The 17,565-nt window shown below is 39.0% G+C and overlaps 2 protein-coding genes across 6 annotated transcripts in view; one reads left to right on the top strand and one right to left on the bottom strand.

Annotated features, from left to right (window-relative positions):
* LOC127945077 (histone deacetylase 7) overlaps positions 1-5,100 on the top strand; it is a 77,414-nt gene extending 72,314 nt beyond the window's left edge. For all 5 annotated transcript variants that reach the window (XM_052541636.1, XM_052541633.1, XM_052541634.1 and 2 more), the window contains 3 exons: positions 70-151; positions 1,246-1,384; positions 1,588-5,100. In XM_052541636.1, the coding sequence (XP_052397596.1) occupies positions 70-151; positions 1,246-1,384; positions 1,588-1,618 (252 nt within the window). In that variant the 3' untranslated portion in view covers positions 1,619-5,100. The remainder of the gene's footprint in view (positions 1-69; positions 152-1,245; positions 1,385-1,587) is intronic.
* Positions 5,101-5,999: 899 nt separating this feature from the next.
* twist3 lies at positions 6,000-10,949 on the bottom strand. The gene is made up of 2 exons (XM_052541666.1): positions 9,860-10,949; positions 6,000-6,494 (listed from the first exon to the last, which is right to left on the bottom strand). The coding sequence occupies exon 1, from the start codon at positions 10,721-10,723 to the stop codon at positions 10,106-10,108; it is 618 nt and encodes a 205-aa protein (XP_052397626.1). The 5' UTR covers positions 10,724-10,949; the 3' UTR covers positions 6,000-6,494; positions 9,860-10,105.
* Between the last annotated feature and the right edge of the window lie 6,616 nt (positions 10,950-17,565).

Below are 17,565 nucleotides of genomic sequence, written 5' to 3'. Positions count from 1 at the left end.
TCTTGCTTGGCATGCTCTTCGTTTTAAAGGAAAAACCAAAACACCCTTTTTCATCTCGTTTTCTCTTAGGAGCCTCTTCCTGAGTCGACTCTCCTGCAGACGCCCAATGCCAACGCAGTGCTTTCACTGCAGAGAGTGCTGCAAATACAGAGTGAGTGTCTCGCGCTCCTCACGTCCCAGTCTGCCTCTAATTATCCTGAAATGCACGGGCTTCCTGGTAGCACACATTTGTTTCATTCTATGTAATTAATTATAATCATGATCATCGGTGTTGCACCACATGGTTCCTGCTCTGCCAAAATATTCCTATAAAAACAACGGTATGGGATGCACTACGTGGCGAAGACTACCTCTCTCACGCGTTTGCTGTGCTATTGCCATTATCTGTAGTTCTCAACAATCTGTCATCAAGACTCGTCACTCACATTACCAAACCTGAATGACTTTCTGTCTTCGGTTGAACCCAAAAAGAGTGTCCCAGCTGCTTTTTTCAATGCACAAAAGTGTTCAATGATTCACAAAATCAATGTATTATTATTATTATTTTTATTATTATTTGAAATGTGGAACATTTGAGGAAATACAATATCTGTGTTTTAGAACCCAACCAAAAAGTCTCCATTATCTTTCCCTCTGCTGTAGTTCTTCAGATTCATGGAAACCTCGTCGGTTCTTCAGCTTGTGTTTACCAGATTAGATGTGCCCTATGTATGCGTGTTGAGCAATGTTTATATGTGAATAAAAGCCTTAATTAAATTTGGTCATCGTATAAAGTGATCCAGAAGACTTGGCTTAAATGGCTCGGTTCATATGGGTTACTTTTACAATGTCTTTATGAACTTTTTTAAAGTGTAAATGTTCTGGTACTGTGGATTTCAGTGGAGGGACGGAAATCTCTCAGGTTTCATTAAAGAATTCTTAGTTTTTGCTTCAAACATGAAAAAACCGTCATAGGTTTGGAATGACTCGAATACAAGAAATGAATGACAGAATTGTCATTAAATATCAGTCTCTTTTTTCTCAAAATGGCTTCAGAATAAAGCACACAAATTGTGTGCAGTATTTTGCAAATGCTTTTTAGTATTTTCATTTAATGGAAACGAGAAGCTTTGACATTCTGCAAAAGATCTTTTTTGTGAATCACCTCAGAAAGAAAGTGAAATAGGTTTGGAATGACATAGGGAACGGTAAATTATTGGTAAAATGAGTCCTGTCTGTTAATTCTGACATCTTGGTCTGTCTCAGGTCAGTATTGGTCATCACTGAAGCCTCTGATGGGCACAGTGGGGATGTCGTTTCTGGGTGCCCAGAGGAAAGACTGTGAGGAAACGGACACAGTGAATGCGATGGCATCCCTCTCCGTAGGGGTCCTGGCCAACAAAATGTGAGTTCTGATGGAGAAATTAATACAATTAGTCACTCTTCTATAGTACTTGGTCCTATTTTGTACACAATTTTTTATTTTACTTTGTGTATTTATTTCCCTTCTAATCTATACAGAGCTGAAGGAAATTATGAAACATTCTTGAGCATAAAAAAAACTTATGGTGATTGTTTGATGCTAAACATAAACCTCATTTTTTACAGCCTTGTTGATGAACCCATGGAGCATGACTAAGACTCCCTTTAAACCAGGTCTTTACACGTCTGAAAGCTGTCCAGTACCAAATGGCGCTCCAGACCATGTGACCAAGCCGTGCCTCAAGACCAGCAGTGCCTCAGGGGCGTGGCTTCCTCATCACGGCCCCTCCACCAAGACACCACCTCAACACTGACCACCAGCGAGACGCGGCTAAGCGAACACCCTGCAGCCACAGTTCTGCCGGGGCTCTGGGATCCATGGCATCTTTTCCATTCACGTACCGCACAAACACACTAGGACACAAGAGGCCACTTTGTGCATTAGTGTGTTTTTAACATTCACTAAAAGAATGCACTCCAGCCATGCAATATTCACCTCCAGTGCCTCAAAAGAGACTATTTACTTATGGACTAACTTTTGGACTAAGCTGGAGATGCGAAAGCAGATTTTCAGGAGCGGTTGAGGATTATTTCACCTTTTTAAAAGGGCAGCCCACTTTACTACCCCTGACAAGCAAACTGTGCTGGGAGAAAATAAGGGGTTTCCTTGCACCTGGCAACTCCACTCTATAGCCCCTTTCACACTGCACGTTAGACTCGGAAAATTGCTGGAACATTGCCGGGTCACCTTCTGTGTGGAAGCAAACACGTCCCGGGATTGATTCTGGCATTGAACCCGGGTCGGGGACCTAGTAACATTGCCGGGTTCAGTCCCGAACAAGCAATGTGTGAACAAAAGCCAGAGCTAATGATGTAAAGGGTGTGTCGTAGTGATGACGCACTTTATCGCGCAACTCTTTTACCAGGAATTTGAAGGCAGATCAATGTTTGCGACCAAAAAAATATGTGCAAACTGTAATGAAGCAGAGATCAGTTAGCTCCTCACTTTCCGCGCTGACGCTGAGATCGTTCGCCAGCTTCAGTGAAAGTATAACGTGCCTAGCGTTTTCGACTCGTACATTACACGACACGCCCTGATGTCACGTGTCATTACGGGACCTTTACGGGTTGTGTGAACGCACGCACATATTCCGGGAAATCACTGGCAGTATGAAAGGGGAAAAATCTAGCGACCCGGGAACAATTGCCGGGACACATAACTCGTATATCTACCGGAATCGCAGTGTGAAAAGGGCTTATGATGTCATTACTATTAACCAATTTAACCACTAAAGAAGAAGAAGAAAACGATCACGAAAACTGTGGGTTTTATAAATTGTATTTTTTATTTTTTGCACTGTGCATTCCATAATGTGAACCGTGAAATTTCCCAAGCCTCTGGGAATAGAAAGATGTCATTCTGTATTTAGTTTTACTCTAAACATTCATTTATTTTTTTAAGTGAAGCAAAAAACAATTGCATTCTTGTCAAGTTCAGTTACATTCTACCTGCATTCCCAGCATGAAGGCTGTAAACTTGAACAACTTCGAGATACTTATTTGTACCGATTCTGTGTATTTGATTTAATGCCTCATGTTTCTGAAGGCCAGGGGGACAGACCAGCTAGTTTATTGCACACACCCACACCCAAAAAGTGCATATACGCCCATCTTTCTGAGCACATGTTGCATCAATATGACCACTGTACATTTAATATTGTGGACACAGGAAGTGCTTAGCCTTTCCCTAGACTTATTCTAACGCAAAGTTGCGCACTCTCTTTTTAGACCAAACTAATTTGAATATGATCTTTATATGTGTGTGCATGTGTATCTATCATTCATATCTATTCTGTACTCACAATTATTTGACCACAAGCAAATACGACATTTGAATGGGCTCTCGAAGCCACTTTAAAGACAGTGTGTAAAATTATTTTGTAACACAATGTTCTGTATTTGTCACTGATCTCTGTTGTTTTGGACGAGGGAAATGACCAGTCTGTTAACCTGTGGCGAAGACATGTCTAAAGTCGGTGCGCATTTAATGATTTCTTTCACTGCTGTGCACTTACTGAAGGTTTTTATTATTATTATTATTATTTTTACGAGCGATGCATTGTTTTTGGATGGCGTTCTGTTTTCCACAGCCTGCACATAGATGTCTAATTCACACCAGTTGTGTGGATGAAGTTTATAGTGATATTAAATATGTCTCTCAGCCGCTGGGATTCACAATTACGCCATCTTCAATGAACCCTAATGAATGTCACACCAACCTTAAACCAAAACAGACTGACCTCTTTAAATACCGTGCCACTCCACCAGCACATTCGGTTTCAAAACCCATATCACTTCTTTCACGTTTCGGAACAAAAATTTAGTTGCGTAATCCTGATGGGCTGGAAATTGTCATCCACATGCTGTATCAGTATCTCAAAGTTAATGCGTGCTGTCTTCGTGGTTCGGGATGTTACATTCCACTAGCAGCAGAGTTCATGGTGCTTGTTTGACTTTTGCGTTGTGCTTTTGGGTTCATGAACGCCCCGACGGCTCGCTTTCAAGTTTGGGATTTTGACCGAATCCCATCTTTTTGAGTCGGTCTTTTACCACTGTGTTAACAATCAAATACAACGTTAACATGCTTTCCTGCGTTCACTACAAGAAACGGTCGTGACCTAACAAATTGCTGTTATTATTACGAACATCTAGAATTAAAAACAAGGCATTCCTTGTGAGATTTCCGCAATGCTGCGCAAACAAGTTCCCAGCACCTGCCCGAGTCTTTAATTCCTCCATTTCTTGCCTTGTACCAAACCACTGTGGCTAGTTTAACGTTTGTATGATTCCATGTAAATAGCGACCATCCATTTATTGATGTTTTGAGAGGTTTTCATGAAGACCCTGGGTAGCCTTTGCCCATCAGACCCCCGTGAAGACTGTTGTAAAATAGAGCAGATGCAGACGTTCACTCATTAATGAAGTCATCGCTAATCGCTCAGAACTAGCGGCGATCTTGCTGGGTATTTATAGTACTTCAAACAGTGCGCTTGCATTTCTCCATCAACAAAACAGGCCTGCTCGTCTTTGAAATCGACTTAGGGACAAATCGACAGCATTTAGAGACGGTTTCATTGGGATTGTGACCACAAACAGATCTTGACATTCCGTTGCAGTTTGGACACTGATATGCGTCTTACATACAGCTCTATTTTAGTGGTGTATTTTTACAATAGCTTTGTGCATTTGTACTGTTTTGATATACCTCTTGTATTCTCTCATCTCTCCGAACCCTTTATGAAGTAAAACGGAGAGCGTGTGCTGTCGTCACCGCTCATATAAAAGCAAACCAGCACCGTCTTAATTCCTCTGTCATTTATTCCCTTTCACCTTCTTGTATGGACAATGTAAATAGTTTCCTACAGCCAAAAGACTTCACCTATGTGCCTTGAAGTACCCCCACTAACTGGATCTGTTTAACACAGAATAACAGAAATGATGTTTCCGAATCTTCATGTACTTAATGATTCCCTTGTTTATTCCCCATTTCTTTATTTCTCTGTGTATAGAAAAGAATGTCTATTTTGTACTGTTTCTATCTTCCTAATTAAAAAGAAAAGCATTTTTTGTTTGCCTAAATATTGTTTGGATTTGTCTTTTTTTCTTTCTTTTTTTTGTGCACTCTCTTTTCTGTCTGTCTGAACATCAAATACCAGGGGACTGAAAGAAATGAATCAAATGTGTCACATCCACACATCCATTTGTTTTCCATTTTTGAGAAACATTCACAGAGATCTACAGCAAGTTCTTTTTATTTTAGCATAGCAATACTGTTATAAAAAATATACCGAGGAACTATAGTTTTCAGGTGTGTCATGCATCTATTGAAGCATCTAAGGATGAACCATTGCAATAATGTTTTGCACATGCACACAACCAAATAAATCTGAAATACTTGAGCTGGCCTGAAGCCAATAGATGGTCCGCACTGGTCGGTGGTCCATCTGGTCACTGGTTTCTTCTATTGTAACAGGTTTAGGCTTCTGCTTTAGTTTGGGCCACTGTGGCCGTGTGTTTTGCACTTTGCTTCAAACATACATCTTGTAATTGCCTTACCTAATTACAAGTACTAAACAACAGAATGTGGCACTTTTGTGGCGAGGCTGTCTGTCTTATTTCTTGCCAAGCAGACATATATTTATTGAAGCCTCAAACTAAAAAGGATAATGCTAAGTTTATGTGCAGACCAAGTTTAGCCGACATTTGATTCTAATTACGTAATTAGTAGTGTCTGTCTGGATCCTAAAGAACTTGTACGAGCAGAACAAGAACACCTTGATCTATCACTTCACACTTTTAAGATAATTTTTTTTAAGTTTTGTTTTGTTTTGTTTTTTTGTACTTTACATTTCTCATTTGGTAAATACTTTATTTTTTCTTCAAAAGTTTTTATCGCACTAAAAGTCATAAACATGCTCATTGTAAATTAACTCTCATAACTCGAACTTAATGCATTTGCTATTCACCAAGTCGTCATATTGCAGAAATAATCTTACAGCTTTATTTTTATTTTTTTAAATGCATTTAGACGGATGTGGTAAATACCATGACACAATTGTTACACTGTCACAGAAGCAATAATGTTGGTTAATATACAGCATAAATGACAAGCACAGCGACTCTGAAATGATCAGATCTGTATATCGGGAATATAGTGAGTCTACGTAACATTTTTTTCCATCAGGCTAAGGTTAGCTATACATGTAGAGTCCTTAAGACAGTCAATGTCTGCCTCTATACAAAGTGAAAGTCAATGAACGCTGATCTCAAATCAGCTCTCTGCCACTGATTTCCAGAGTTTGATTCAGAGTCATGTGGAATGGTCTGAGCAATCTTAGTTTAGACACCGCTGGTGTCCATTCCTCTAGATGGTGGAGGATTTGTTTTTGCATTTTGTTGTATTGATCCATTAGGGGAAGGAAAAGGTTGATGGCTTGTAGTTGAAGCTTGATGTCCTCTGGGATAGTAGGATACTGTTGAGAAAGACAGAAGGGAAGAACGTCAGAAATGATCAAAATGACTAGGTGATGCATTTACAAGTAAATTGTAATGTTTATGGGTTGTTCAACATTCTGTAGTACAATATTCTCTATTTAAAATTGTTTAAATAACTTATTGGCATTATGCATGCATGCATTTTGTGACCTAAAAATAAGAAATAAAAAAATGCATGGATTATTTTACACTTTTAGAAAATTAATTTGTCATGCCATGATAATACCATTTGAAGATGGACAAGAGAAGGTTTGGATTAAAGGCAAACATTGGAGAAAACATGGAGGAGAGGAGGCATTTCATGTTTGCATCTGGTTTACTTAATAAACAGCTTTATTTAAATTGTCCAATCGATTTGCTGGGATCTGCAGGTCATCACAGCCTAAAGCAAAGCAATCATTCCCATGAGCACCAGCAAACTTGTTGACTCATCTTGTATAAATGAGGGACATTGCTAAAGCAACACAGTATGTGGTGGATATGACTAGTCCAAGGAAACCACAGCTCGAAATAAATCCTGACAAAGAGTCGTATTTACTCTGTTTCCATTAACAGCATACTTTTCCCCCCACAAATCAGCCAATCAAGACTGGGTGACTAAAAAATAAATAAAAAATCACATGTAGATGAAATTTTAATTGATTAATATTAATATAATTGCCAGGACTGGTTCATAAAAATAGTTCAAAGTTCCAGGATCTTTTTGTGATTTTGGTTGTGGCTAAAAGCTTTGTAATATGTTGATTTTCCAAAATATTTATTTAAGCTTATACAATTTTTTGCTAATATTGTTGCATTTAAATCCAGAATGTAAGAAATCGCTACATAGCAAAACTGCAAAATTGTCAATTCTATTGGTGCCAGGGTAAATTCTTCACATCCCTAGCCTGTTCCTTTGTTAAGTATTTAAGTTTATTTGATTACAATGACTGCTAGAGATTCTGCGCAATTGTCTCTCTAGTGCAGAGATGTGAAAAATGTGTACAGATTTAGTCTGGAGCTGGGCACAGCTAACTGCTGTCACACTGTTGCAGAACATCTTTGTTTCTGTGGGGTTTACAGGGGAATTTCGCCATCTTAAAACTACACCAAACCAGCTAAATATTTCTCAACTCTCATAGTGGCCAAAAATTGATAGCATCGGTAAGTCACATCAAACTATATATATATATATATATATATATATATATATATATAAATATATATATATATATATATATATATATATATATATATATCATCGCACTGAATTAGCATGTATTTGTTTGCGTTGTATGCCGTGTAACGATCACACACACACACACACACACAGACACACACACCTCTGTAACACCCCACAACTGTTTCCAATCATTAGGTTCCTGCATGTCTAGGGCCGGTCGCCTCTGATTGCACGACACTGGATACGAGATCCCGTGAAGGGCAGAGGGAGGGCGATTTACACCCGTGGGCTAAAGGAGAGTCCTCTCCACCTTTCCCTGCTTCCTGTTCACTCACTTTTCTTTTCCTTTAATGATTTTTCTTTGTTCCCTGTAATCTTTAATAGCAACACATGGCCTCTGTATAAGCTCTGAGAGCTTAGTTTGAAATAATGTCGAATATTTACTCATTTATATTAAATACATATTAATTACATAGTTATTACACATGCACTAACATATAATTTGTTTAGTTATAAATTTAGTAATAAATCTAGAAATATATGCTTGACCAGTGCAATGCTACACAGACATTAACTTAATTTTTTTTATACTTACATGCAGTATTTAAATGTACTTGTGGGTAAGGCAATGCATACGATGAAATCAACAGAAGAGGATACAACTGTAGGCCTGTGTATGATAACCTCAATAGCGAATTACCACAAGCTGAAATTTGCCCTGAGTAATATTTAGGTAAACCTGACATGTAAACATTTACGATAAACATGGATCACATGACATGAATAAATTTGTCTATGCGAGTAAGAATACAATCTGTTTTTCTGCAAAGACACGACACAATTCATGCTGCATTCTCAAAATGGCTAATATTTCACAGATTCTTGTTTATTTTTGTTACACTTTATTTCGATAATCCACTTTAGATAAAGTACTAACTTTAAGTAACTTTGAAACTGCATATTAACTAACTCTCATTAGAGCATTTGTAGACTGTTAGGTTAGGGTTAGTAGAATACGTTGCTATACTTGCAAAGTTACTGATAGTCAGCAGAACATCCATTGAGCGACCATCAATATTAAGTGTTAGTAATATTAGTAGATATTAGTCTACTAATACACTAATGGCTGCTAGTTGACATGCAGCTGCAAAGTTATGTATAGGTAGTTCAATGTCTAAAGTGGACTATTAATATGAAGTGTTACCCTTAATTTTCATACTATTAGCCTGGGGTTGAAATCATTATTATTATTATCATCATTTTAAACCAATTTACAGATGTTTGAAGTTATGAATTCTTATTGCTGAATACCCATTCTTATTTGAAACAAATCTGAAATTGTTAGCATTTAGTTCATTTTAAATGAGCACAATATTTAGATGAGTTTTCTGTTGCAAAGAATTGTTATTCCGTCGTTAATCTCCAGCACATTGTAAAATGTCCTCCCTCAGACATTTATCATAAAAGTAGTCTGTGTCTTGTCCATGTAGTATTTTTAAACCAATTTCCAAGAGCAAACAAGCTATATATATATATATATACACACACACACACAAACAATTTGTTGCTAATGCCTGTGGATCTTTAGCCAGTCTTTTGAGTCTATAAGTCTATAAAAAATATAAAAAACTAGCTCAATCCTTGTAAACCTATTATCCAGCGCTGAACAAACTTTTCATTTAAATATCAGCCTTTTGTGTCATTTTATTGAATTTACCGTGTGAATTTGATTCTGAAACAGGTTAACTGTTCATTAGACCAATAGCATCAGTTCAGCAGGCGAAAGCTACTCCAGCTGGTTAAAGGTCTGGCCACAAAAACAGATCCTGTTCCAGCGCTGCCCAAGCCAGTTACAACAAACCCTGAAGAAAGCCTTAAGTGATAATACCCTCATAATTATAATTTATTACAAGTAACGTTATTCTATAATTAAAACTTGGGATGTTTGTTGTAACTGGGTGCAGAGCTTCCCAGTAATATATAAAATATGCATTAATATTTATGCATTCAGCACTGATCATTATGATGTATATAATAAACCCAACGATTCCAAGTCCATACTCAATGAGCCAATCATTTTCTTATTTGTGATAGAGGACCACGAGCTTGCAGATCAACAAATCAGACTAAACCAAATCCAAGTGCTGATTTCATTTGTTTCTGACTCGAGGTCTGACATACCTGTAGAGGTTTGCTCTGAGAAAAAGTGAAAAGATCGGAGTTAGGAGGTCAGAGGTCAGCTTTAGGCAGGGTCAGGTCATTGCATCAGGAGTCAAAAGTCAGTTGCTGGTGAAGCTGAAGCTGTAGCTAATATACAGACAGCGATAGATTTAATAGTCAGAGTCACTTTCTCTCGGGCACAATGAAGGTTCAGAGTTCAGAGGTTGGCTGTAGGGTTGGCAGGTAGGATCAGGAACGGGGGAACGTCTAGTGAGTGGCGGACATGGACCAAGCGCCCTCCATCCTCCAAACGGAGAAGGCGTAGCTCAGTCTTTCGTGGGCCAGGTAGTTACAGCTGGCCAGCTTGGCATCCATCTCATCGCTCTGGAGAACCTGGTAGAGGAAGTCGATGTATCTTGAAGCCAGTTTGAGGATCTGAATCTTGCTCAGTTTGTCTGAAGGCAACGTGGGGATGATCTTCCGCAGCGAGGCGAAAGCATCATTTAGGGACTGCGTGCGCTGCCGTTCCCGGACGTTAGCGATCACTCGTTGCGTGTGGAGGTCCTCGAACGGTTGCCCGGGCACAGGTGACACCGAGCTCACGGTGGGCACTAGGGAGGCCGCAGAGGTCGATGAGGAAGGAGGAGAGCTTCTCTTGGGCCGCTTGGGGCAAGAGGGAGTGAGCGTAGAGGGACCCTGCAGCGACGTTTTGTTGTCCTGTGTTAGGGGTCCACCAGGCTCTTTCTTGGGACCCGTCAGCCGCTTTCGAGCACCCGCTGGTGGTGCAACCACGACGGGGCACTTGTTGGGACGGCGTTCTTGCTCCTCTTCACTGGGTAGGACCCCACCCTCGGGAAAGTTGCCACAAGACTGTTCTTCTCGCATGACGGTCAGTCGTCCTTGTCAGTTCCGTGCTTCTATCCTATTTCGCTTTTTTTGTGGCACGGTTCTTTGCCTTGGACTGAGAAAGGTTTTAATGGAAAGCCAGACGAATCAAAGCAAAAAGGTGCCTTTTCCGAACTCAAGATATACGGCCATTCATCTGGGTTCGTAAAAACCTCCTCAGTCTCCTCTGTACGTCATGTAGCTATGGGCCAGTTCTTGAAACCTCAAAATCACTATCTGGTTGTCAGGTCTTTTATAAAGGCCAGTGGCTAAGTCTTCCAAAGCCCTACCTACTTTGATCAGCGATTGGTTAAGAGGAGGATAGGTTGAGGGGTGGAGCCGGCTCAAAGGAAACAGGAAGGCAAAGTACGTCGTGATTGGATGACAGAGCCAGAGGGAGGGGGCACAATCCAAGGTAGCAGCAAAGACTCTGCTGTAGAGTTTCTTGAAATTGTCTGAAGCATATTGGTTCCAGATTTCTCCCAAAACAAGCCTTCAGTCCATACACACCCCCTCCACCACTCCAGAACCCCACACCTCCTCTTTTTTCCCCAAGCACAGACCAAGACAGACAATAGGAAGCAGCTGAGAAGCAGGCTCATAAGCAGGCTTGCTGTTTTGCATGCTGTTTCATGCTCTCTCTGTTGGCTTTATGGCATGGCGAGGTGTTCAAGGGTGCACTGAACTTTTTTTCGAACAACACAAACTGAACATCACTGAGTGTCTATGTATGTCTGTGTGTCTATGTCAACAAGGACATTTCTCTGTCCTGTTCTTGCATTTATGTGCATTTAAAAGTGGGTCTGTTAGTGGGTTTTTATATATTGTTGATTGTGTCAAATTGTGTGTGTGTGTGTAGATTTTAATCTGAAAAGTTGCCATCTCACATGCACATTTAGCTTAAAACAACCATGAACATAAACACCTAATAATATTCAATGCATAGATAGCATTTTGTTTCACTTAAACATTTTAAAAAGTCGTCAAACCATAACAAAAAGAAATGCTTTCAGTGTTTACATGCAATGTAGCATCATATCAGCACATTATAAGCTTGTGTTTTGTTAGGGTCTGAGGAAAATCAAGGTCTGGAGTCAGGACTGTCCGAGACTTCAAAGCAATTTTGTTTTTTAATTAAATCATTACATCAGTTTTTTTAGCTTTATTTTGAACTTTATAACAAAGTACAAAGTGTCAGTTGAAACCAAACCTGTTTTGATTGTATCCTGTCATTCTGATTGCTAATATCCTGCTGATCTTAAAACTGGTTTCAGAAACAAAGCATTTGCAAGAATCAAATTTAAAAACACAATGAATTCATTTCTGAAAAGAATTGCACTCTAATCAACAGTTATAAATGCAAACAAGGGGCCTCATTTTTCAGTCTCTCATCTGTCTCAGTGTCTTGTAGCAGATTAAGAAAACTGACAGACCTATCGTGCAGCCGTAGGGTGCAGCAATGATTTCAAAAGAGAGAGGGACAGAATGTTCAGTGGAAGACCAAGACATTTCCGACTGATGACTAAGTGACCTAGTCATGTAATTGTATCCTATTTGTATTGTATTGGTATTTTTATTTATTTTTTTGGTAATAAGGAGTAGAAACAGAAAAACATCATACATTTTCAGGAGTAATCAGAGGCCAGGCTTTGGCCGATGCGTGAGTGTTTCAGATCAGTGTTTCTCATTCCTGGTCCTACAGTTTCCAGCTCCCATATCTAACACACCTGATTCAACATTATCAGCTGCTCATTAGCAGAGGCCCCACGAGCTGAAATAGCTGCCAGATAAGGGGGAAATACAAAATGTGATGTGTTGGAGGGCTATTCACAGCTAAATCAACTTGTATATCTCAGAAATGCCACGGTGGACACAATTTTCAGTCAAAAGTATTCATCCCTTGTCCTGTGTTGAAAATTCTTTACCTAATTTGGAGTTCCTGGTCAAAAATGAGCGGGCTTTTAAAAATTGCTTGTAAATCTCTTTTCGTGCTGTATTTTTACCCAATCTTGGGTTCAATCATTTTGTCAGTTTGTTTTCATTTAATTAGCACACTTTTTGGCATTGGCTGATTGTGGGTCTCATTGATCTGTGCAAAAAAAAAAAAAAAAAGCAGGGATGCACGATATTGGATGTTTGCAGATATCCAATATGCCAATATTCTTCAGCTCATTTTGCCCTGATAGAAACAACTCCAAATCTCTCCTGTGCAGAGATTATAAACAAAGTATGATGATGATTATTTTAATTCAGCTTTTAATGATGATTTATTTTTACATTTTATTTAATTTTTTGGCTTTTTTCCAGTTAATTGTATTTTACAAAATGAAGAAGACAAGATATAATGAAAACAGAGGTAAAAGAACTAAACAATGGCACAAGTCGATTATCTGCGTTGCTGTTTGAGCACCATGTCCTAGTGTATTAAAGCATGTGCTCTAGCTGACAGGCCAGCACTTTAATATCCTTTATTTGTGAAAGATGTTCACATTTATAGAGGGTTTTTTATGTGCATCTACAGTGACCCATTTCACACTGCTCCATGTTGTCACAAAGAGTTGGAGGCACTTTCACTGGCACTTTAGCTTGTTTAGATTTGCACCATGGTGGTCCCTGTCAAAATCAGCCTCCGGAGCAAATCCGATCACATGTCCTTCCCACACCGCGCACCTGCGTCTGATCAAGACATTTATACACCACAACGTCACCGAAACGCTCTGACAGGAAATAAACAGCTTAGGGGTACCAGAGTTATGGAGAAACTATACGACGGCTGATATAAACAATGGTGCGCTGCGAGAGATTTGGACAGGGGTGGATTAGAATTGGGTCAGTGATAGTAACACAGGATCCCCTGGTGGAAGTGGTACTGGGGTACACAAGACTCTTGAGTCTGAGCAAATCTCTGGCCTGAATATGAAGACCAGGGCAGACTGAGGAATGATAGCACCATATCTAAAACCTTTCCCAATGTTACAGCTGGTGACTACTGTTACTCTTTATTTCTGTTATTGCGGTGTTATTACTCAGACTCTGTGCAGTCATCTTTAGTTGTTTTTAAATGTGCTATATAAATCAACTTTGTATTGATTTTGGCAAATTTGTAATGTTAAACACTGACACAATATAAACTCATAATGTATCCAAAAGGATTGTGTTTTAAAATTTCCATGTATGTATGTATGGCCATCTATTAATTTGTTCCAAACCACATAAAACTTCATAAAAAATAAATTTTGGTACTTTTTTGGAGAGACATAAAGTTACAGATGTCAGGGTGATACAACTGTCCAAATATTAAACAAAAGAATCATAAAAAATGGCATTCTAAAGTAGAAAATGTATTTCTTACTTAATTACAAAACATAATTCTTCTTTAGTATAAATGTAATACATTCAAAAATGATTTCATCAGTAGATGTGGCATGATAATTTATCATTATTTTTTATGTGGTGTAATCAAGACGCAAGACAAGATGCAGAATATCTATCAATAATGAATGATATTTGTTTAAAGAAAATAAAAACAATATATATTTATAAATAATAATAATAGCTAATAATTAAGATGTGTGCATATGTATTCAAGTGTAAAGAAAGCATTACTTTTTACTTTTTTCCTCTTGAAAATTACATAAAAGTTTTTAAAAACTTTATGAAACCTACAAAACATCCAAATAGTATATTTTCAATATTTGGTGGTTATTTTAAACTTAACTTTTCCTTTGTTTTTACATGGACACTCTCACTGACTCATACACAAGCTATGTGCCTCCATGCATTTCTCTGTGCAGTCTTTCACATGCGCAAATGCATGCCAACCCTGAATTATGAGCACACACATATAAGACATCAGCCAGTGAATATGCTACAATAGGATATATGAGGCTACACACAGGACCAGGAGGAAAGAGAAACATGAAAGAGAGCGCAGGAAAAAGGAGGAAGTGTTGGCGAGACGAGTGTGAAGCAGAGAATCTGTGGCAGGTTTGGTTTTCTTAGACCTCTCACCTTGCGTGCTACCACGTCGTTGCCCCAGTAACATGGAGGAATTTCTGACGGGGAAAAAAACAAAAGGCCCGCTCTCAGAAAAGAAGAAAAAAACGACTGCGAAGCCAAAAAAAAAAGCAAAGAGGGAAAAGCAAAGCAGTGGTCAAACAGAACCATATGGGAGAGTGTGGGGCTGGCTTTGATCTTGGCCCACCGCCTGATTGATGCTGCGCTTTTCATTTCCTCGTCAAGGCCGTGACATAATGTTTCACTAACACTCGAGACCCCTCGCTCTTCTCTTTCCTCGACTCGACCCCCTCGTGCCTCTAGTTCACCCTGTTGCCACCTCACCACCGAACGTTCGTGCCTTGCTAAACAACGTGTGTGTCAACACGGGGAAAAATTGTGGGCTTTGAAACGACCGCCAGACGATATCTAACGCGACAAGAGACGATCTCAGTACGCGAACTGGGATGAGTCTTCCCATATCTGAAGGTGGACATCTGCGATGACCTCACTGTTGCTAGCGTGTGGAAAAAGCCGTGTCACAGATGAAAGACCACTGCAATCTGTGTTTGTGAGTTTGTTGCTACTACAATGACAATGCAGACATAACAAACGTCCTTGTTAAGCCTCTATAAATTAACGCTGGTATTAGAGCATAATGGGATCAGATGGAGGTACCAAATACTTGCAACAAAAATCATCATCAATCAATATGCTAGATATATGCGTGCTAATAATCAACTTGTTCATGTGAGAATTGTTCCCTATGAGTGATGCCGAAACATCATATCGCTGTGTCCCATATAGCTACAACTGAAGTTTTAATTAAAAGTAAAAAATGACTAGTGTGGAAGAGCACCGTCAGAAATGCATAAAAGTGCATCTGATTTCTGTTTCCATAAGCGAGGTACGAACAGATGTATTAGAGCTTTATGTTACGTTTTTCTTGCGCAATCCCGTGATGAAGGTGGGTTGTGACACACCGCTGTCCGTTTTTCTTGTCCTCCCTCAGGACTGACCTCCGCTCACCTCTCTCTCCAGAGCTCTGGGTCACATCCACACATCTGGGAGCCATTTCCTCCCCAAAGGACTCACTTCCTGTGTACAGCAGCTTAACATGGAGGTGTTTCTGCAAGAGGTCGTGGTGGGATCATAGGTAAAGGTGAGACTGATCCAGTTCCAGGTCATGAGAAATCTGCATCTGACCTCTAAGGCAAGGCAAAAGACAAAAGACAAGAAAAAAAGAAAGACAAAAGTTCGAAAATTGAAACCCCATGATTATTTACTCACCCTCGTGTCATTCCAAAGATGTTTGTTGTTATTTTATCTATGGAAAGTTTGAAGAATCTTCAAAGACCTTTTTTTTTTTTCACCTAATCACCTAAGAACATCATGTATGAATAAATTCAAAAACAAGTTTGCATAAGTGTCCACTTTCAAATCAGTGGTTGATAGAGCATTATTAACTATAAATCTTAAACTATTTCTTTCATACATAAATACTGACTTTTATGAAATGAAATATCTGAACACAAACCCTGATTCTGTCCTCATATTTTCTAAAAACAGCTTAAATATTAGTCGAAATGCCAAAGGCATCATTAACTTGATCTTCATGAGCTGACCGAACATCAAAATAAAGTCACAGGGCACAGGCAAAGTTTTAAGGATCTAAACAGAACTGTAAATTTTGATGGTTAATGCATAAATAGCTTTGGGCTTTTGTTCCGCACACGCGGCATTTCCTTAAATTCGTTTTGAAGCTGCGTCTCCAGAGGACCTTTTAATGTCAGCATGGGCATCTGGTTTCTACCCGATTCAAGATGGGTTCTTTTCATTCATGTCTTATGTAAATGCTATTGAACAAAAATAACTGCCAGGCCGGAGGATTCTTCCAGTGACCCCATCACACCATATGCCTGCTCTCATCTTTACTGCTCTTAATTCACATCACTAATGCATCGCTTGAACCTTGCAGCAAGAAGCATGACTGTGGACATAAACAGATTCATCAGCTAGCATAAGGAAAACTTTTTTTTCCATAGATAAACAGAGGTTTCATTCACATTTTTATGAAAAAAAAAAAACTGTTCTCCTGAATGTTAATTTACAGTGACTAATTATATTTAACACATACACAAACATTAAAATGAGCGTAATTACTCAAATTTCATGAGGAATCCCACTATCAGAAGAATTATTCTTGAAAATGTTCCACTCATGCTGCGGGTTGTTAAAAAAAACCTTAAGATCTGATGCAACAGACATCAGTTTGAGAATATATATATATAAATGTATGTTTAATTGTTCCAAACCTATATTGCTTTAATTCTTCTGTGGAACATGTAAGAATATAATTTGAGAAATGTCTCAGTGGTTTTGTCCATAGCACAGAAGTCAACAGAAACCAAAACTGTTTTCAAATATCTTATTTGGTTGGTAAGTCATAAAGTCAGTGTGAGTAAAAAGTACAGAATAAAATTTTTGGGCGAACTATCCCCTTACAAACCTCTGGCAGACCAAGTCTGACGAACAAGACACCATCAAACAGGCTAAACTATAAAGAATGAACGCAGCATTGTTTCCCGAGATGTATTCTGTCTAGTGCACCTTTGTTTCAATATTTTTTATAACATCCTAATTAAATTTAAGAGGCATAACTGTGTGGTAGGTTGTGGGGAAAGGCCCTGGTCCACCGGGCTCATGTTTGTTCCTGTGGGAGGAGGGGAGCCAGAAGTGGATTTAATAGCGTTTCCACTTCAAAGTGGCTGTTATTGCTGGGTTAGGGTCCCCTATTACCTGCAGAACCCACGGAGGCTTTAACAAGCACTGAGGAAAGGAAAAGG

Source organism: Carassius gibelio, chromosome A23, assembly GCF_023724105.1.
Source record: "Carassius gibelio isolate Cgi1373 ecotype wild population from Czech Republic chromosome A23, carGib1.2-hapl.c, whole genome shotgun sequence".
Classification (NCBI taxonomy): domain Eukaryota; kingdom Metazoa; phylum Chordata; class Actinopteri; order Cypriniformes; family Cyprinidae; genus Carassius; species Carassius gibelio.
The sequence above is the reverse complement of the archived record's forward strand: the minus strand, read 5'-3'. Positions and strand labels throughout refer to the sequence as shown.